General features: G+C 55.3%; 1 protein-coding gene across 4 annotated transcripts in view; it reads left to right on the forward strand.

Annotated features, from left to right (window-relative positions):
- Positions 1-21,512, forward strand: part of CPNE2 (copine 2) — a 52,858-nt gene that overhangs the window by 8,981 nt on the left and 22,365 nt on the right. For 3 of the 4 annotated variants that reach the window (XM_037815856.1, XM_037815857.1, XM_037815859.1), the window contains exons 2-12: positions 5,348-5,562; positions 7,566-7,745; positions 9,232-9,306; positions 11,476-11,547; positions 12,571-12,654; positions 12,938-13,027; positions 13,980-14,078; positions 14,606-14,692; positions 14,843-14,902; positions 16,438-16,571; positions 18,618-18,672. In XM_037815856.1, coding sequence (XP_037671784.1) covers positions 5,383-5,562; positions 7,566-7,745; positions 9,232-9,306; positions 11,476-11,547; positions 12,571-12,654; positions 12,938-13,027; positions 13,980-14,078; positions 14,606-14,692; positions 14,843-14,902; positions 16,438-16,571; positions 18,618-18,672 — 1,116 coding nt within the window. In that variant the 5' untranslated portion in view covers positions 5,348-5,382. Of the gene's footprint in view, positions 1-2,245; positions 2,456-5,347; positions 5,563-7,565; positions 7,746-9,231; positions 9,307-11,475; positions 11,548-12,570; positions 12,655-12,937; positions 13,028-13,979; positions 14,079-14,605; positions 14,693-14,842; positions 14,903-16,437; positions 16,572-18,617; positions 18,673-21,512 lie in introns of those variants that run through there. The other variant, XM_037815858.1, reaches the window with a different exon arrangement.

Genomic DNA, 21,512 nt, shown 5'->3' on the forward strand with positions numbered 1-21,512 from the left:
GTGGAGGGCATGTGAGTTATGGCATCTGATCCTATTATTTGCTCTCTAGTCCTCCATCCACCACCTTGGCATCGCGGTGCTGTGACTGCCAGCTGAGAAGGGGAGGCCAGAGCCATAATTCTTAACTACATTTAACCTTTGCCCCCAACCTAGCACATCTCCCGAGGTTTTGATTCTGCTCTCCCCACCCCATCAGCCATCAGGAATCGCTGCTAATAGCAAGAGCTACATAGTGTTGTTCAAGTGCTTTACTGTACTTAATCATCAAAACACCCTACAAAAGCGCTGTTATTGTCCCCATTTTACAGAGGGGGGAGCTGAGGCACAGAGAGGTTAAGTAACTTGCCCGAGGTCACACAGCTGAATCCATAGTCTGTGCTCTTAACTGCCGCAGTTACTGATCAGAGGGCAGAGACTTGTCTCTTTTACTGCCACCAGCAAGTCTTTATAGAGCTTTACTTCCTGTAGGTTTTATTGTAAAAAGAATTTTCTTTCAATTTCCTCTAGTGCCCCCACTGGAAGTTCTGATAGACCATCCAGCAGTGCCCTCCCTTTCCCGGTCCTCTCCACCAGTTGAGAATCTTTGGAGAGGGTCTGCTGCCTCCCTGGCCACCTCAGACCTCTACCCTTTGCTTTCCGTGCCCTCTCCTCCCCGTCTGGGGCTCCAGGGCTCCACCCCAGCCATCTGCCTACCCGCCCCCAACCATCTCCCGGGCTGCCTTCGGTGTCTCCCCACACGGCCCACCTCTGAGTAGGGGGCCCTCCTACGTACTGGGCATCTCCTCCCACAGCGAGCTCCCTTAGACTGGGTGGGTGCACGGTCCAGCTCCTGGGTGCTGAGGTGCAGGGCGGTAGGGGTGGCTTAGGAAAACCACTGCCCCTTCTCAGACCTCAGTTTCTACCCCCGTGAAGTGGGATATGAGCCCCTCTCCTGCCAGCCTCTCAGAATGGCGAGTGTCCAGGGTTTGAGAGGGATTCTGTGGTCTCTCAGCGACATGTGCCTGGAAGAAGGTGTGCTGGTGATTCCTCTGGAGCCTGCCTCACACATTCACTCCCTCTCATTCATTCGGTGCATGTGTATCAAGCACTCGCTGTGACCAGATGCTGCATTGGTGCTGGAAACAGTGACCCATCCAGACAAACCCCCTAATAGAACTTATGTTCTAGGGGGCGGGAAGACTTGACACAGGGCAACAGACAAATCTGTCAAACGATTGGACGGTGTACTGATCTATGAAGAAAACAAATTGGGGCAGAGACAAACGATTGTATTAGTTCAGGTGATCAGGGAAGGCCTCTGAGGAGGTGACATTGAGCTGACAGCTAAGACCCACCACGTGAAGGAAAGGATTGCTGGCAGAGGGAACAGCAAGTGCAAAGGCTCTGAGCCAGGAGACGTTGGCCCGTTTGCAGAGCAGAGGGGAAGCCCGTGTAGCTAGAGCAGAGAGAGCGAGAAGGGGAGCTGAGGTCGGCCTGGGGAAGATTTAGATTTTGTGTGACCCACAAGGAGAAGCCCCTGGAAGTTTCAGGTGGGACTGTGATAGCATCTGATTTACATGTTTAAATGCCTCCTCCCCCCATCAGTCTCTGGTGTGGAGAAGAAAGAAATCGGGGTCTAAGTTTGCATCAGGGAGAGCAGCCGTGGGGCCAGTGCAGGAGGCCGAGGATGAGATGACAGGGGCCTGGCCAGGCGGAGGCACTACACGTGGGGAGATGTGGACGATGTTGGAGGCTTGGAGGTGGAATCACAGGGTGGTGGTGGGGGCTGGGGGGTGAAGGAAAGAGAGGGGCCACGGACGTGGTTCCTACGTTTCTGCCTAAAACCATAACATGTAAGTTCTGTGGCTCAGCAGCAGTCTCCAAATCCCCTCCTTCTGAACCCCATGTGTCTTGTTCATTGCTGTAGCCCCAGGGCCTGACACTTCAGTGTTCTCAAGGAATGTTTATTAAATGAATAAATGAATGAATGGGGATTCCCAAGCCCTGCCCTCTCTTGACCTTGGTCAGCCCATCTGTGAAAGGGGCTACTGGTTTTGTATCCCTACCTGCCAGCTCTTTCCCTGGGGACCTGGTCACCCCAGAAAGCCTGTACCCATGTGTCCGAGGAGTCAGAACCATCCTGCGAGGCAAGCCCAGGCTCCCCATGCCCACCCTGCCCGCCCCCAGCCTGAAACCTCAAATTACCCAGCGGGAGGGGTGGGGGGAACAGTACCAGGATACATTCCCATCTTGCCCCGCCCTCCCTTTATGACACTTTGCCTGCCTGCCCTTGGGTAGGAGGGGAGGGGGCCTGGCCCGGGCTGTGGTTTCTTTTTCCATTGCATCAGGCCCCAGTGCCCGGCCCGCCTGCCCTCTGCCAGGCTGGCACAGAGGGGCCCACTGTGACCTCCGCCTGCCCCAACTCTGGACATCACGTGCTCCCTGTTTCGGGGATCCAGAGGCTTCCAGTCGGAGGGTGAGTTGGGGATGGGGACCCTACCCATGGCCGGGGAGGGGGGCATTGAGGTGCCCCTTCCTCGCCCACCCCTCGCTCTCTCTAGCTGGGGCCCATGAGCTGATTTGGGCTCTGAGGATCCCAGCCCAGCTCCCCGCCCACCCCCCACCCGTGACCCAGGCCTCCTGGCCACGCCCTCAGCCAGGCTGGAGAGAGCGCAGGAGGCCATCACAATAACCAGGGTGAGGGGTAGGGGGCTGGTGCAGGGAGAAGTGGCCCTGCAGGTGTTCATAGGAGCGTGTGCCTTTGCATTGGTTAGTCTGGGTGCATGCATGCACGTGGGTCCAAGCACACGGGGGAAGTGTGTGAACCTGGGGGCGTGTACCTGACCCTAACAATGAGAATGGATGTGTATGACTTGATGGCAGGGGCCTGGTGGCCCAGGTGACATCTAGCATGTCGTTGAGAGGGCTGTGAGGGGGAGAGGAGGTGGGTGGGCTCAAATCCACCCCATCAGTGACAGGAGGTACAGGGGCATGGATGGGGCGATTTCAAAAGAACCAGTGACGTTGGCCACTCTGGGGCCCATCTAGGGTGCTTGCTGAAAACGAGGGAGTGTTCTTGGCTTTCCCAGCTCTGTAACCCTGGGCAAAACCCCAACCTTTCAGCCTGATGCTCCCCCTCAGCCTGGCTGCTCCCCAGCCACCCTCACCTTCCTGGGTCCCCACGGTGCCCAGGCAGTCTCCCCACCCTGGCAGGAAGGCTGAGTTCACACCCTGCCTCTGCCCTTTCCGGGCTGTGTGGCTTCTTCTCTCTGGACCTCAGTTTCCTCATCTGTAAAATGGAGGTGACTGTACCTACCCTACCCCACCTCTGGGAGGGTGTGAGCATTAAGCAGGGTTCCTCTCAGCCACCCGGCAGGGTGTCCACGGTGCCTGGACACCACCTCCCAATGCTGGGTCAAGGATCTGCTCAGCCCTCCCCCGCCTGGCGCAGCTGCCCAGCTGCACACAGGGAGAGTGGATGCAATTTGCCAGTCCCTCTAGTGGAAACTGATTTTTATATGACAAGAATAAATCCTGCAGGCGAATTGCAGTGTGGTTCTGATGCTCTGGGCTCGTGTGACAGTGATGAGGTTCTGGGGACAGATGGAGGGAGGGAGGGGCTGAGGCTGGCTCTGCCACTGTCCAGATCCACTCCCTGCCCGGCCTGCCTGGGGCACACTGCATCTGGAGCAGGAGAGGGGCCTCTGGCGCCAGCCACACTCCCGCCCAGGGCTCCTTCCGACCAGGGCCTGCGTCTGCCCAGCGAGAGGGTGGCACTCGGGGTGTGGGCTCTGGCCCAGGTCAGAGGGAGGGCGAGTGGGCCCAGCATGTCAACTGGCTTGGTCCTTCCTTCCTGGATGCCACAGCCACCTCCTCCCTGCTGCCTCTCCCCTGCCTGACGACCCATTCTCCCTCGCACAGTGGCCAGAGTGAGCTTTTAAAGACACAGATCGGCTCATGTCACTTCTCTCTGCTTAAACCCCTCCCGGACTTCCCATCACCCTCAGAATAAAACCCAAACTCCCCATGGGGGTCTACAGCATCCCACAGGACCTGGCTACTCTCCTTCCTCTCTCGCGTCATTCAAGCCAGACTGGAATGTGAGCTCTGTTGGGGCTGAGACCTGGACAGGGAGGTGCAGGGGTGTGGACAGGAGGACCCCAGAGGACCCAGTGACCTTGGGCGCACTGGGGCACTTAATCTGTTCAGGTGGGAGAGTGGCCCTGGCTTTCTCGGTTCTCTTATGCAGGGTTCCCAGCACTGGCATAGCTCTTGGGACCTGTAGGAGCTTAGTGAACACAGTGGGGTGAATGAATGAGCCTGTTTCCTCCACTGTCAAGGGGCTATGTTAGTACTACCCCACAAGGCTACTCCCCAAGTCTGAGTGAAGATTAGAACTATCATGTGGGTGACATGCTTGCAAGCATGGTGACTTGGATTCATGCTCCCAGAGGGAACGCCCTCCTCCCTCCACTGTCCTCTGGGTTAGTTATCCACTCAACAATGAGGGGCCAAAAGATTAGCTCAGGAGTCAGAACCTGGCTTTGTGGGGTAGTGTTTGGAAGTTGGCCTCCTCCACCTGGGTGACAGGGTGTGTGTTAAATGCAAATGCTCCCACGGAAAGTCTCAAAGGACTGGGTCGTGATGTCTCAAGGGCGCATGGGGAAACCGAGGCACAGAGGGCTTATCCATAGGGCCTGTGATGGGTGGGCCCCAGAGCTCCCCTCCACCTGAGATGTGACTCCTTCACACTTGCTTAAAGTAAGCACTGTGCACTTGGGGGAAAATGGAACTGCTTAAAGCAAGCGAATATCAGGAATTAGCTCTGACAGCAGAAGGGTATATAAGGCGTGGAATTTGGGGGCGCTGTGTACACGCATAAAAGTTTAAATTTGGTGTTGAGAGGGGTGTGGATAACAACCAACTCAAGTGAGGGATAACAAGAGTTTGTCCATTCATTCTTTTATTTACTCACTCTTTTCATTCAACAAATATATACCAAGTGTCTCCTGCTGAGTGTCACAGTGCTCAGGCTAGGGATACAGGATGAACAAGAGCGACAATGAAAAAGGTACAGCTCTGAATAGTTTGTCAGATGCAAGCTTCCAAGTGGCCAAAGTAATGAAGGAAACACGAGCAGTTACAAGTTCCACTGTGGCCACAGGATACTAACATATTGGTTGCTCAGTAGAAGCCCAGGTTCTCCAGGCACAAAGAATGTCTGGGATGCCCATGTCCATTGTGATTTGTTGCTGATCTGACAGGGCCAACTTGGACCTGTGTGTATCTCATGGGTAAAGACTGACAAAGCAGAGAATAGCTTCACAGGTATCTGTCCTGTCTCTGACCCCCACTCTTCTCCCCCTAGACTGCCGGGAACTGCTACTGCCACTGCTGGCCCCCATGGCATACGTACCGGGTGGGGGTGCCCCAGGAGCGGGGGCAGCCCCCGTGGGCTCCCAGTATTGTGTGTGCAAGGTGGAACTGTCAGTGAGTGGCCAGAACCTGCTGGACCGTGATGTCACCTCCAAGTCTGACCCCTTCTGTGTCCTCTTTACGGAGAATGACGGCAGGTGGATGGAGGTGAGTTCCCCTGAGTGCATCTGCGGGGTGGTGAGGGTGGCTTAGGTTGCTGGGGCGGGGCTGCCCCTGGAGGAGGGGCTTCACCAGGCCCTTGGGAGTAGGTGGAGTTAGGGCCAATGGTGTATAGAAAATTGTTATTCATAAAATTAACTTTTTAAAAATATATTTAACATTACTTAAAAAGAATTATACTTGCATTTAAATTATAATTCACATATTTATAATTACATAATTTTATATTAATTGCCTTATATATCTTAAATTATTATAATACATAATTAAACCCTTTTAGCTTTACAAAATGCTTGCTTCTACTTTTTCCTTTTATTATTATAAAATAATTATTATAATAATTATTATTATTATAACTTCTCCCTTTATTCCTAAATGAATACATAGTCATTGAGGAGCCTTTGCTCCCAGAGCTGGTCTAAGGCCCAGCTCTCCCACTCCTTGCTGTGTGGCCTCGGGCAGGTGTCTCTCCCTCTCTGAGCCTGTCTCATCTGTGCAATAGGGGTCGTCTCCCTGCCTGCCTCGCAGGGGCTCCAGAGCTGGGGACACCGACGGGGCCGCAGCCAAGGACTTCCGAGTCTAGCCAGGCTGGAAAACTCTGGCTTCGGGCTTGGGGAGAGATGTGGCTTGAGGAAGAGCACCGAGAAAACCAACCTGTTAACGTTTTTCAAGTTTTTAATATTGCTTTGTTTCCTTTTCCAAAAGAAATCTATGTTTATCATAGTCAATTTGGAAAATCTAGATAAACCTAAAGAAGAAGATCAAAATGATTGGGAGCCCATCTGTCAGGACGAACCACCGTAAACACTTGGGTGTCCGGCCTTCCAGATAGTTTCATCTGTAATGTCTGTTTTCCAAAACATGTAACCATTTTTGATAGACACTCAACTGGGCCATGGCAGGATCCCGTCATCCACGCTGTGGTTTATAAAGTTTCTACAGATGTTGGCTGCTTCTTGTGGAGCTGCGGAAACGGCTGAAATTGTTGACCTGATTTGCAGAGGGAACTCAATGTGTTAGCAGCACAGCCAGAAGTGGGGTGTGATGGGGTCAGCCACTGATTCCTTGGCCAGCATGTCTGAGGCACCCCGGGCCCCTCTGCCGGGCCTCAGGGAGTGGCAGCCGCAGCGAATAGCATCTCAGCCCCCATTCATGGACACCCCCCCACCCTCCCCAGCAGTCTCTGCCCCCACCCAGCCTGGCCACCCCAGCTAAAAATAGCCCAGACCAAGACTTCTTCCGCTGCTGCTGCTCAAGCCCTTGGGAAAGCCTGGATGGGAGGAAAAGTCAACACAGCCTGGGCCCCAAAATAGATGTCACCCAGACCTGGCGTCGAGAGGCCAGCAGGCGGGGTTCTGCCCTAGCGCTACCACGGACACGCTGTGCAAAGCCCTGTTCCTCACCCGGGGCCTCCGTTTCCACGGTAGTGGGTGGGGCTACATAATTCCCAGTTTTGACATTTCTGGATTCTATAAAAGGGACATTCTATAAAAGCCCCTGACCTCCCCTGCCCTTAAGCATCCCATCTTTTTTTCTGTTTCCTCTCTCAGTTTCCATGGTTTGGGGGAAAAAAAGGGTTCTGTTATAATAAAAAGTATAAAAATCACATAGTCAAATCCCTTTATTCCACAGAAGTGGATCCTGAGGCCCAGATAGGGAAAGAGACTTGTCCCTGTCACTTACAAGGCAGGGACAGGCCCATGAGCTCTCCTACGTGCCTGGGTATGGGGTGAGGGCATGGGAGTTGGAGTTAGTCCTGGGTTCGAATCTTGGCCCCGCCCCACTGGCTGTTCAACCTTGGGTAGGTTGCTTAACCTCTCTGTGCTTCAGTGTGCCCAGTGGCTTGGGGCTGATGTTTGCTTCAGCCTCAGGGTAAGTGGCCATGAGTGCCTTGTGCAGAGCTGGTGTTCAGAGAGTTAGTGGGGTGATTTCCTGCAATCCAAAAGGGAAACGGGAGTTGACTGAACCCCATTTCCCTGCCCCTCTGCCAGTATGATAGGACAGAAACAGCAGTCAACAACCTCAACCCTGCATTCTCCAAGAAGTTCATCCTTGACTACCACTTCGAGGAGGTGCAGAAGCTCAAGTTCGCCCTGTTCGACCAGGACAAGTCCAGCATGCAGCTGGATGAACATGACTTCCTGGGCCAGTTCTCCTGCAGCCTGGGCACGGTGAGCTGGGTACCTCCTGGTGGGGTGCAGCAAGCAAGTCCCCACCACTCCCCCCAGATGGCACATGGCTCCCGGAGACAGGGCAGACCCCACTTTCCAGGCTGGGTCCCAGAGGTGTCTTTGGGCGTAAGCATAGGTTAGTGGCTTGGTGGTGGGTTTGGGGCTGGCTGTAGAACCCTCATCTGAAGCAGCAGCCGAGCGCAGTGCCAGGCAGTTGTGCCACCCAGAGGGTGAAAACCCGAGGTGATCAGAACTCCTGATTGTTAAAGGCAACCAGGTTGTGTTCTTGACTTCCTGGGCTTAGGGCCATCTGGCCAGCAACCAAGAGATCCCTGTTAGTCCTGATGGCTTTGTGGTGTGACCTTGGGCAACTTCCTTTCCCTCTGGGCCCACACTTTTGCATCCAGCTCAGCCCTTGTGAACTCAGGAAGGCTGGGAGGGGCAGGGCTAGGAGACCCTGGCAAACGTTCCATTCATTCCTTACAGCCCTGTGCCCTTGTGCAAGCCCTGCCAAGCCTCCAGGGATGGGGAGGGAATAGAATAGAAAACACTTCCAGGGGTCCTAGTGGACCCTGAAATGTCCTGGGCCCTCCAGGAGAGGATGTTCCAATGAAAAAAGCAAGGGCCAAACAGTGGATGTGACTTCTGTCTTTTGTATAAGAAGCAGGACGCATCCGACAGTGGCTTGCTGTGTGTCCCTGGCACTCAAAGGTTAACCAGGAGAGAGCCGTAAGGAAGGGCCTGTTCATAGACATCTGGGTGGGGGCAAGGGACCAACGAGGGGTGGAGAAAACCAACCTGCCACGGAACCACCTCCCGATGCTACCAAGGTCTGGCTAGAATCAGGGCCCAGGGAGGAAGCCAGGCCCCAGCCTCTATCCTTCAGCCCCCTTCTCCCTCTGGTGCCCCCACTGGCTGAGCCTTTGGAAGCTAGAGGGCAGGGAGCCCAGGGTGCAGACCTCAGGGCTCAGCCTCCCAGCACAGAGCAGGTGGAGATGGGCAGAGGGAGAATAACAGGAAGAGATCATTACTGTAGGCTCATATCTGCATAAAGAAACGCTGGCTATTTATGCAAGAAACCCCATGAAAGGGGTGAGAATGGGAGCCCAGGGTTTGGCCCTCTCAGTCAGGGTTCACACCCCAGGAGGGTGGGGTCTGTGGATGGGCTTGGCAGGGGGTGAGGGGTGCAAAACTCCTGCAGTTGTCTCCAGACTGAGCCAAGTCTTTTCCTGGGGGTGAACCAGGCCAGGGAAAGTGGGATTGCCTGCCCCCCAACCCGGAGGGACCTCAGGCCTGCAGGGCTAGTACTTGTTAAAATCTGTCTCCCAGGGCAAGGGTCCTGCAGGTGAGGGTACCGCAGGTGAGGGTTTAGCCGGCACCTGGCTTAGGGGCAGCATGCTGGCAGTGGGGCCTGTGGAGGAATTTTCTTCCCGGGGCTTCCCCCTGCCCTGCACTGAAGCCCTCTTCTCTCTTCTCCCCTCCCAAGATCGTCTCCAGCAAGAAGATCACTCGGCCGCTGCTGCTGCTGAACGACAAGCCTGCGGGGAAGGGCCTGATCACGGTACCAGCCCCCTCCCGGCCCTCCCCCATCAATGGGCCGCTCTATAATCACCAGCTTTGTTTGGAGTAAAAAGGCCCAACTTACAACTTAGCAACAGGTCTCTTAGCAACGGGCTCCAGGCTACGCAAATGATGCCAAGCAGTAGGGGGGAGATGCCAGGAGGCCCCAAAGGCAGCTCCGAGGCAAGGTGCTCCTGCATTTCCCCAAGGCCTCCCGAGTCCTCCCAGCTTCCTGCTCCCCTGCCTGCCCTCCCTGGGGGATCCTTCAGAAGCACCCCCCCCCCCCTTCTGGACTCTGGTTGAGCTGCTGGGTGCAGTGATTCCTGCGATTTGCTAACGCTTCTAATGGATGAGATCCTTGTCTTCCGGTAAAGCAGAGCAACCCCATTCTTCAAGTAAGGGAACTGAGGCCCAGAGAGGAAGCTCCCTGGGTGGCTCAGCTCACAAGATTCTCTTCTGAGTTGTCCAGCTTCAGAGCCTGTGTGGTGCTGGGGGAACTGGCTGTGCCTGAGGGGGGGGACTGTTGCAGGGCCATTACTCCCTGCTCTAGAACCTTCCATGGCTCCCCAGTGCCTATAGATCCCTGCTTTCAACGCTGTGAGGGATCTGTCAGTCCTCACCCTGTTTTCCTGCCTCTGCTGTTTTTAAAGTGCTCCCCACCCACCCCCTGCGTTTACATGCCCTGGGTTCGAGGCAGACTGCATTCCCAGCACACCCCACACGGACCAGTGTTCGTTTCTTTGTGCTGCCATAACATCACCACCACCTGTGGTTACAACCACGGAGACTGATTCTCTCGTGGTGCTGGAGGCCGCAAGTCCCCAGTCCAGGTGTCAGCTGGGCCGATCTCTTTGAGTCCTTCCTTGTCTCTCCTAACCTCTGGGGCTGGCCTCCCTCACACTCCGTGGCTCCCAGCTGCACACCTCCACCCGGCTGCCATCTCAGCAGGCCCTTCTCCCCTGGGTGCCTCTGGGTCTCCTCTTCTTATAAGGACACACGTCAGATTGGATTAACGGCTCACCCTACTCCCGTATGACCTCCTCTTAACTAATTCCACCTGCAAGTCCCCTAGTCCCCAATTAGATCACATGCTGAGGTCCTGGGGGTTAGGATAAAACACCTTGTTTTGGGGGACATAGTTCAACCCCTAGCAGTGCCCCAGGCCTTTACCCACTTGGTCCTGCCACCCAGAATGCTCTCTCCCAGCCTCCCCCGCCTCTCAGTGTTCAAAAGCTAAATGCCTTCACAAGCCAGCTCTCTCCCCCCAGAAGCCAACCCAGACAGACCCCACCCAGCCCGGTCATGCCATCCCCCAGCACTCACAGCAGCTCCGTTCTAGACCTCATCCTCTCCTCTGTGAAATGGGGGTAATAAGAGGACCTCCCCCACAGGGTTGCTGAGCAAGTCCCGGCGGGAGGAGAGGAAGGGGGCACAGGCATCCGGGCTGGCCTCCGGTGTGGTTCTGTAGGGTCCGTTAGGTTGTGTTCGGTGGAGGCACGGGAGGAGGGAAGCCATGGCGCAGGGCAGCCCAGTCCACTTGCGTTGCTGTCGGCCAGAGAGCGTTCCCTGCCCCTCGGTGGGGAGGGGGCAGAGGGAAGCCCAGAGTGGGTGGTGGCAGCCTCGAGGTCACCCCCAAGCATCCCTCACTGGCTGGGGGGTTGCTGGAAGGCCATGACTGATGGGGAAGACGTGGAGGACAGACGACTGGTAGGACCTGAAGGGATGGCTCCCGTCCCTGCCCTGGGCCTCAGTTTCCTTATCTGCACAGTGTAGTTGCTGGAATTCCCGACACCTTAGTATTTTGAGGTGGCTGTGCACTCTAGGTCTGCTGTGGGGTTATGGGGCTATGGGGCAAGGGGCTGTCAGATGGCTCCCTCCCAGAACCTCCCTGTGGGGCTTCATCTCCACCCACTGTCCCATGGCCCCAGTGCTTCAGCCTCCTGATTCCTCATATCCAGATGGGCTGTTACCTCCATTTTCCAGAAGATGGAAACTGAGGTTTTGGAAAGACACGAGACTTGTCCAAGGTCACCTGGCATCATCTCTTCCCCTCCCTTCCCTCTCAAAATCCTGAAGAATTGACTCCCAGGGTACACCATTGCCCACCTGCCTGGGGGTGGGGAGCTTTGGGAGCAGGTCTTACCCCCCTCATGGTCCTTTGACTTTACAGATTGCTGCCCAGGAGCTGTCAGACAATCGGGCCATCACGCTGAGTCTGGCTGGAAGGAAGCTGGACAAGAAGGTGAGGTGGCAGAGGAGGGGGTCACCACTAGCGAGCCGTATGCCCCCGCCCCCTCCCCAAGGTTGCATGGCTTAGCCCTGGGACCTCCAGCTACCACTTTCATTGTCCCCCAAGGAATAGGGGGACACATAGCACAGCCACCCCCTTCACCCCAAACCAGGACCCCCTCACCATTTAGGTAGTGAGCATCCCATCATTTAGAGGTATTCAGAACATGGCATTTGCTCCCCATCTCAGAGCAAATGCCAGGTCCTTACCATACCCTGTAGGGCTCTACTGCAGATGTCCCCATCCCCCTTACTCCACCCCCTTCCACCCTCCCCTCCCCCTCTCAGCTGAATCAGCTTCCTCATCTGGGGATCACACCAGGCACCCTCCTGCCCCAGTGCCTTAGCACCTGCTGCTCCCTCTGCCTGGGAATATTCTCGTGAGAGCCCCTCACTTCCGTCAAGCCTTTGCTGGGGTGTCACCTTCTCAGCGAGGCCTTCCCTGACCACTGTGTTCAGAATTGCAGGGGCCTCTGAGAGCCCACCCCTCCCACTTCACTTCTCTCCTTAGCACGTTTTACCATCTAACATAAAGGATTTATTTCTTTTGTATTTCTAATATAACTTCTTTCAATGGATGCTTTTTTTTTTTGTCCACTTAAATAGATTTTTAAAGGGCATAATATCCCTTCTGTAATGTGCTGGGGATAATTATGGTTTTTAGATTCCCACTAAAATAAGTTAAAGTCACGTCCTGCCAGAGCCACACCTGCCTTGGGAAGCGTCTCATCTTGACGTCCTGCCCCATCCCAGGTGCTGGGGTTCTAACCCCCACAGGCTCTAGCTCTCAAGGTCTCTGAGCATAGGCCCTGGAACCTCAGGATGAGGGTTTCCCCTGTGGGATCCACTTGGTCTTAGGGGGCTGCACCTCCTATGCCTGATTCTGGGCTGGGGAGGCAGCCAAGCTGCACCCGCATTCCACCTGAATCCGGTAGAGTCGCTGCCATCCTCACCCGTATCCTCCTGCTTTCCCTAGGACCTCTTTGGGAAGTCGGATCCATTTCTTGAGTTTTTTAAGCCAGGAGATGATGGCAAGTGGATGCTGGTGCACAGGACTGAGGTGGGTGTGTGGGGTCTGGGGGTCCCTCGGGCAGTGGAGCTGCAGGTCCAGCTGCCCCTAACAGGATGGACTGCATAGTCCCAGCCATGTAGCGTGCAGGAAAACCCACCATGGTGCCCAAAGGGCTTGTTCCCTCCCTGCCACGGGATGCTCACTTCTATCCTCAGAAGCAGGGCTGTGGGCCCCTCCATCTTATCCGCCTTCCCGTTCAATTGGGCTCACTTGACTCCAGAGCTCTGCTGCCCTGGGCCTGGGCCTACCCCTGCCCCTCACTGCCCTACAGGTGATCAAGTACACACTGGACCCCGTGTGGAAACCATTCACCGTGCCGTTGGTGTCCCTCTGTGATGGGGATATGGAGAAGCCCATCCAGGTGAGGGGGCCCTGGGAAGCCAGCTGCCCATCCTGCCAGCTCTGGCCTGCCTGATTATCTGAGGCTTCCTGGGGATGCCTTGTCAAAGCTCTTATGAAGATTCAGGGTGACATGGGAGGAGAACCTGCTGGGAGTGGGAGATCTGGGTCCTTGTCCGAGATCTGCCGGACCCTCTGAGTAAGCTGGGTCGGGCCCCTGCTTCTCTAAAATGGGAATAAGATGATTGCCCAACTCTTCTGGGGGGCTGCGGTGCTGCAGGCAAGGAGAATGAATGTGTCGACACTTGGGGAGTGATCACATGTTATTGGTGTGATGAGAATGAGGATTGCCAGTTGCTAAAAGCCCTCAGTCCTCAGGGGCCGTGGGGGCAGCAAGGTCAAGCAGGTAACCCCTGACAGGTACCAGGACACCTGGGTTCTGGTCTTGCTCTGCTGCTGCCAAAGCCACAGTGACTCTGGGCAAAGGTTTTCCTCTTGGACAGCAGTTTACCCACCAGTAGGACAGGTACAGTAATTCCTGCCTTCCTCCTAGGATGTCATGGCAGTGACGAGAGAGCAAGTAAAGCTGGGACTTTTGTGCCCAACTCAGAAATAAAGAGTCTAGAGAGGACTCCCGTGATGGTCCCCAAGGCCGGGGGGGGTCACAAGCCAAGACAAATGAGTGTGAGGTGTGTAAGGAGCTGAGCTTCCTGTACCAGAGCACGCAGATTCCATTACCAGGCTTGGCAGATTTTCTCCCTTTCCTGACAGTCATGGAAGGCTTCCTGCTGGAGGCGGTTCAGGAACTGTTGTGGTCATCCCAGGCCAACTGAGCAAGTGCTTTGGGGGAGAGGGAAGCATCACCCAAAAAGAAAATGTGGGGTTTGCTCACAGAGTAGAGAGGGGCTGGAGAGGGGCTGGAAAGCATCTCTTGGGGGGCAGCTCTGGGGTGACCTTGCTGGACTTACCTCCAGGTCATGTGCTATGACTACGACAATGACGGTGGCCACGACTTCATTGGCGAGTTCCAGACCTCTGTGTCCCAGATGTGTGAGGCTTGTGACGGCGTCCCGGTGAGACGGCACATGTACCGTGACCCCACAATCTCAGCAGGGGATGGGGTTTTGAATCAGGCAGGGTGGGGCTCAGATCCCACCTCTTCTGGCTGTGTAACCTTGAACAAGACATCCAACCTCTCTGAGCCTCAGTTTCCCCATCTGTCTAATGGAGGCAGAGGCTTAGGCTGGGAGTTAGATGATACCGTAAACTGCCTAGCATGTAGCAAGCACTCAGGAGCTGTCCATTTCATTTGACCCGAGAAGCCAGCCCATAGGTGACAGTTCTGGGTACCTGAGGTGGACATGACATGGATGGGTCGTCTGGTGGGGCAGATACAGATCTTTCAACCTTGGACAGGCAGTTGCAGCTTGGTGAGAACCCAAGGCAGCAGGAACCATTTCTGGGTATGGATGTCCAGGAAGGCTTCCTGGAGGAGGCATGCTGCCCTGTGTCAGGGCCATGGAGAGGATTCTGGGGCCTAGAGGAAGGCACGTCCCCATAGAAGCCCCAAGCTGATCTTTTTCTCCTCTCATGTTGCCAGCTGGAGTTTGAGTGCATCAACCCCAAAAAGCAGAGGAAGAAAAAGAACTATAAAAACTCAGGCATCATTATCCTACGTTCCTGCAAGGTGAGCTGGTGCGGGGTCAGGTGGGGCGTGGGGGCCGGGCTTGGGTCATACTGGGAGATGCCACTGCAGAATGGATAGACAGAGCCTTGGGTTTGGAGCCAGCCCTCAGGTGCAGGCTGGGGACCCGCTGACTCCCCCGATTCCTTCCAGATAAACCGGGACTACTCCTTCCTGGACTACATCCTGGGAGGCTGCCAGCTCATGTTCACCGTAAGGCTCTTCTCTTGTCGTCCCACCCTGCCCCAGTGAGGATCCTCCCTGAGGGCCTGGGCCACTACTGCAGCAGGAGGGATGTGGGATAGACTACTGAAAGGGCTGACTTCCCTAGGGCAAGTCGCACAGTCTGTTTGATCCTGCTGGATGGGCCTGAATCAGGAGCTTAGCTGCATGTCAGAGAAAAAAAAGCCAAATCCCCCCTCCACTGCCCACAAGGCCTTCCTTGTGGAAGGATGTCTGGCCCCTACCTGCCCCGTCAGCTGTCATTCTTCTCCTTGCTCACTTAGCTCCAGCCACCTGGGTGGAGACTGTATATTTTGTTTCCCCTTGAATCTCAACATATCGCACAGTACCTGGCACATAGTAGTGCTCAATAAATACTTGTTGAAAGCGTGGCTTATGACTGCCATGGCCAGTGTGTACACCCCACAGGCTTGTCCGTTCATCTTGTCTTTTGTTCTTCACCCCAAGGAGACCCTCAGCCCAGAGGGGAGGGGCTGCTGGGGTCCACCTTCTGCCTACCTCCCTGTGATGCCTCTCCACTCTCATCGCCACCTCCAGATCCCAAGGGGGGCCTGGAGGTCGTCTGTTGTTCTATATGGAGTCGGGGGATTGGCCTTGCTGACTCTAGCCCCGCTAGTCACCACTGCCTCTCCCTCACCCCTGCCCTCCTTTGTTTCCTGTGTGCATTTGTTCAGTCATCAGTGTGCACCGAGCGCCTCTCTCAAGGACTAAGCCATGCCACCCCTGCCCTCCGGGAGCTGACCTTCTCTCCCCTCCCCCAGGGGCTGCATTCGAGGAGGCCGTCCTCCCCCTGACCTGTCCCTGATCTCCCCGTTGGGCCAGTCTTGCCCACACCTCTCTGCTACCCCTCTGGGGGCTGGACTGGGATCACCTCAGGACTGAGAGAGCAAGTCCTCAGGACTTGGGGAGCCCCGAGCCCTGCGCTCCTGGCACTCCGCCGTCCCTTTTGAACCCTGCCCTGTGCCCAGCCCTAGACCAGGCTCCTTGAGGGCATGTGCCTGGCCCACAAGGAGCCCCTGGTCTAACCAGGGAGATGGACACTGCCCTGTCAGGCAGCACCCAGGGGTGCTTGGTGTTCTGAAGGAGAATGGGGAGGTGCCTTGGAGAGAGAGGTATCTGGGATGGCTTCAGTGGGGCAGTGGCATCTGAATTGGTCCTGGAGGATGGATAAGAATTAGGCAACAGGGAAGAAGATGGCCTGACTCTTCAGGTAGAGGGTAGGGACAATGAGGAGAAAAAGGAATCTGGGGATATAAGTTGGCCTTGTGTTAGATCTGGACAATGGACTTTATGCTTGGGCAATAGGGAGCCACAGATGGTGTTAGAGCAGGAGAATAATACAATCAGAGCAGTTTTTAGGTTTCAGACCATCTTATGGGGAATCAGAGCTGGGAGACGAGTGGGCTTCCCATGTCCCGTCAGCTTCTCCTGTTCCCAGCATGGGGGGTGGGGTAGGGAGCTGGGGGTTTCTGGCCTCACTGTGTAGCCTTTTTTCCCCTCTGCAGGTTGGGATAGACTTTACAGCCTCCAACGGGAACCCCTTTGACCCTTCTTCTTTACACTATATCAACCCCATGGGCACCAATGAGTACCTGTCAGCCATCTGGGCTGTAGGGCAGATCATTCAGGACTATGACAGGTACGTTTGGGAAGGGGCTCTGAAGGTCAGCTAGGGCTCTGGCCCACCTGGGAGGCTTAGCTTGTCAAGGCTAGAAGGGACCCAGAGACCACCAAATCCTGGGAGGCAGTTATAATTGCCCATTTGTATACCTATGGCAGACATTGCTAATCAATTACTGTATTCTCACCTCCCGAGCACACATTCAAACTTGGATGATGCTTCTGCACCCAGTACGCCAAGTAGCCACTAAGCAGTGAGTCAGGATGGGAGATGAAACACGTTTCTATTGCTGTAACCACCCCTTTCAGGGCTGGGGAAGTGGAGGCCTGGTGGGGGTAGAGAACCTGTCCAAAGTAATACAGACCCAGGGGACTGGAACCCCCTGATTCCTGGGTCCGGCACCAAATGGCTGAACGGTCTGACTCCTGTTGGGAACTTCTGAGCATGTGAGGACCTTGCCTTCCACAGACCCCACCTCCTTGGGGGTCTTTGGTTGGGGGTTGGGGTACCATGAAAAATCAGTGAAGGAGAGCTGAGGGAATGTCCAGTGTGGCCACCAACAGGATGAACCAGATGCAAAGTTGGAGAATCTAGAAGTCACTTGAGGGTTTGCAGCATCGTGTCACAGATGGTGCTCAATGGCTGCTCCAGGTTGGAGGCGGAATGACCAGGAGGCTAACACATGGGAGCAAGGGAGGAAGGAGCAGGTGCCAGAGACTCGGCAGGGATGAGAGCAGGCTCGGGAATCCTGCGAGCCCTTGTCCTCCTGGAGAGAGGCAGGCTGAGGACCAGCCTCTGACTGCCGGGGGGCTCAGAACCCACAAGGTGGCTGTGATCCCAGGTCATATTAAGAGAGGTGCAGTGTTTGGAGCAAGGGAGGTGGAAGCCTCCATCTGTGTGCTGGCTAGAGGGTCCTATGTCCCTGCTCCGGAGACTGTTGGATGCAGCTGCTGACTCGGCCCCTCCGCTGAGCCTCTGATCGGCGCTCAGACTTAGCAAGGCCGCCATGAGCCCTGAACATGCAAACTTCTTCCACTATCTCCCCCACCTCAGTGAAAGACTCAACCCCAAACCTCCACATCCTTTCCTTCATCTCCCACATCTACTTGTAAAACAAATCCTTTCAAAAGACACCTGAATCCAACCTCTTTTCCCCATCCCCACTGCTACCACCCTGGTCCAAGCTGCCATCACCTCTGACCCAGATTATTTCAGCAGCCGCCTTACTGGGCTCTCTGCTTCTGCCCTGGCCTCTGACAGTTTGTTCTCCCAGAGGGATCCTCAGTAAAATTTTTTGAGTGAATGAACAAATGAGGTATTGGTTTCTGTCCTTAGGAGGTTCCCACACAAGGGGAAAAATGGGAGAGAAGTCACAGGAGTTCTGAGTGACCAGTTTACATGAAGACAAGATTTAGGGACACAAAAGAGAGAGGCATTCTGAGGTATCAGAATGACCCACAGAGAGAAGGGACCATTTGAATTGGGCCTTAGAGGATGAGTAGGAGTTTGCCAGGGGGAACGGAATAGAAGTACTTCAGGAGGGGGCACAACAGGATTGAAGACATGAAGCTGCCCTGTGTGTTTGGAGAACAACAAGTGACCAAGGTTAGGAGAGAGCGTCTAGGAGGGGAAACTGGGAGAAGGAGATGAGACTAGGCCCTGGGGCTGGAGGTTAAAGGGCCTTGAGTGCCAAGCCAGGGTCCTCATTTTAGGAGAGTTTTCCCCAGCCATAAAGTGGGAGGTTGAGAGACAGGTAGTACATCCCATCTTCCACCATGACTCTGGTTTAGTGGCTGCCCAAGGTCCCAAGTTGAGAAGGTTCTGGAAGCTGTACCCAGGCCTATTGGATAGAAGTGCTGTGGTTGATTAGGTCAAGTCACATATTCACCAGATACCCAGAGGTGGGTTCAGGTTTAATAGAGCATTCTAACAGAACTTTTTCCAGAGGTGGTGAGCTTTCTATACTTGGAATTGGGCAAGACAGAGGGGGCCCACCCCTGGTAGGGGGTCGGGATGGGTGAGGGTGAGTGTCTTATAGTGCTTTTTTCTCTTCTCTCTGATTAGCGATAAAATGTTTCCTGCCCTGGGGTTTGGAGCCCAGTTACCCCCAGACTGGAAGGTGAGTGAAGCAGACTTGGTTTCGTCTTGGTTGAGATGTAGGGATTTGTTTGTGTGGCCTCTCTGGGATCTGCTTTAGAAAGGTCCTGGGCTGAGAGCCCAGTTGTCCTGTCTTCTCTGCATTTACCCCAAACCCAGACTCCTTCTCCAGCCTGAACCTCACTCAGGCAATGGGGCTCTAACAGAGACAGGATGTATCAGAACCTGTGTCAAGTAGGGGAAACAGGTAGGGTTGCCAGATAGAGCAAATACAGGATACCCAGTTAAATTTGAATTTAGATCAACAATGAATCTTTTTTTTTTTTAGTGTAAATATGTCCCATTGCATGGGAGATATTTATACTAAAAATTATTAGTTGTTTATCTGAAATTCAAATTTAACAGGGCATCCTCTATTTTATCTTGGAACCCTAAAGACAGGCAACGTCATCAGTGCTGAGAGGGGTGCAGCATAGGCCTGGGGATAGCCAGGGGAAAGAGCATCAGGGAAGGCTTCCTGGAGGAGGTGAGGAATGTCTAAGATGAGATGGGAAGGGTAAGTAGCAGTTTGCAGAGTGGTGGAGGTGGAGGTGGGCCAAGGAGTGCATTCAGGGCTGAGAGAACAACCTGTGCAAAGTCAGGGTGGGAGGCAGAGGGAGCAGGGTGAGCCGGAGGAACTGAAGGAAGGTGGGTGACTGCATCCTCTGCCGAAAATGAGCAGGAGGAGACATGCAGGGCCAGCTGGGCAGGGCCTCGAAAGCACATTAAAGAGCAGTGGGAGCTGCTGTGATGTTCACATGGGATGTAATCAGGCTGGCATTTTTGAAGACGCACGCTAGCTGCTGAGTGGGGTCTGGCGAGGATGGAGGCTGGGGGACCCCTGAGGAGGCCACCACAGGCTGCAGGCGAGAGGGACGGGTAGAGACAAGGAGCAACGGCAGGGAGTCTTGGGCAGGAGACAGGACTGGCTGGGTGATAGGTAGGGTTGCCAGAGAGAGCAAATACAGGATACCCAGTTAAATTTGAATTTAGATAAACAATGAATCATTTAAGTGTAAATATGTCCTACCTGTTTCCCCCACCTGACACAGGTTCTGATATGCCCTGCCCCTGGACTTGGACCAAAGATTTCCAGCTGTAATGGGGAACGGGGTTCTGCAGGGGAGATGATGAAGGGGAGATCCAGGAGAGGGGTGGAAAATGTATCCAGAGCACGAGGAGAGGGCTGGAGGCCTGGGCCTGGTCAGCCAGGGCTGGTGCAAACCCTGGGGGTGAGATCGGGGGAAACAGGTGTGATGAGCGGCACCCACATGTGGCAGAGGAAACAGAGACTGCAATGGAGTGGCCAGGGGAGGGAGGAAGACCAGGAGGTGAGGGGCAGCATGGAAACCCGTGGAAAGAAAACCAATACAAAGTAGCTTGTATCGGGTCCTTAGGGTGTCCTGGCCCCAGCTCCACTTGCCCTAGCAGCTTCATTTAATTCTCACAAACACCCCGAGGCAGGCACTGTTAATAACCCATTTCGTGGTCGAGGGAACTGAGGAAGGGTGTTTCAGTAAGGAGGGGGGAGATCCGTTGTGGTGGGAGACAGGGGTGAGTGCCCCATGGATGGGGTGGGAGGGTCAGCGTGGACACCCTTGGAAGACCCTCCCCTGGGGGGAAGGGGGAAGAGGCAGCTCAGGCAGGGCAAAAATGGTGGGAAGGAGCCAGGGGAGAAGGGTCAAAGTGAAAAGAGGTGTCTTATGGGTGAGTGGAGTCCCTGAGGCTTGGCCAGGGATAGGCCTGGGGCAGGAGGGTGGACTCAGACCGGGACAAGGGGAGGGGATGTCGAGGGGGTGCTTTGGTAGCCCAGAGAGTGAGCGTTTTCATAGGGCAGCCCTGAGGCCCCCGAGGGCACAGCTGGAGGACAGCTCCAGGGTTTCTCCAGCAGTGGTAGGAAAAGGCAGTGGTGAGAGATGGTGGCTCCGCCTGACAAGGGGTGTCATCCCGTTTTATGGATGAAAAAACTGAGGCTCAGAGCTTACTACAGGGGACCTGGATTCCAACCCAGGCAGATGGACTTTAAGGTTTATTCCAGAATCAGTGAGAGTCTATGGGGTGTCGGCACAGAGGGCCCCTGAATCTGTGTGTCAGTCTCAGCCAGTGCCTTCTCTTGTCTGCCCCACTGTGCTGCATGCTGTTTCCAGAGTGCGTCTTCCCGTCCCGTTCCCGTCCCGGTCTCTCTGGAGAGGGCGCTTTTCCAGTAGAATTTCAGGGAGCGGCTCTGGGGCTGGGCCTGAAGCGGTGGGTGTCCCGGCCATCAGACGGTGCAGGGTAGGGCCCCACGGGCCTCTGGGCAGACGCAGGGGTGCCACTTGGAGGGCAGGGTGGGCTGCCACTGCCAGGCCCAGCGTGAGCCGGTTGCTAGGATACCAGCTCGCTTTCAAAGAACTCGGCTGAATGAGATGTTTTCTCGCTCAAAAGCCTTGTTGGAAATGTCACAGGGCAACTCTGGGGAGGCTGGGGTTTGGCCGGAGTGCCCAGCAGGGCCAGGACGGATGGAGGAGCCAGGCTTGGGAAGGGGAGATGCTCTGCCGTAGACGCCCCCTGCCCCGGAGCCTGCCCCTCGGTCTCTCACTCCAGCTCCCCTTCCCATTCCTTCCCCCTCACCACCCTCGCCCGTGCCCCTCCCTGGTCTGTTGCCCCCTGCCCCTGACCTCCCCCATCGGCTTCTCAGCTTAGAGGACACCCCTCTGGGCCACCCTCCCTGACCACACTCCCTGCCCTCACAGAACGCTGCGATCAGTGGTTTCCCTGCAGATTTCCAGCTTTATGGGTCCCTCTGGGCGTGGCGCCCCGGGGACAGCATGGGTTCACTGCCCG

The sequence above is a fragment of the Choloepus didactylus genome, chromosome 22, assembly GCF_015220235.1.
Source record: "Choloepus didactylus isolate mChoDid1 chromosome 22, mChoDid1.pri, whole genome shotgun sequence".
Taxonomy (NCBI): domain Eukaryota; kingdom Metazoa; phylum Chordata; class Mammalia; order Pilosa; family Megalonychidae; genus Choloepus; species Choloepus didactylus.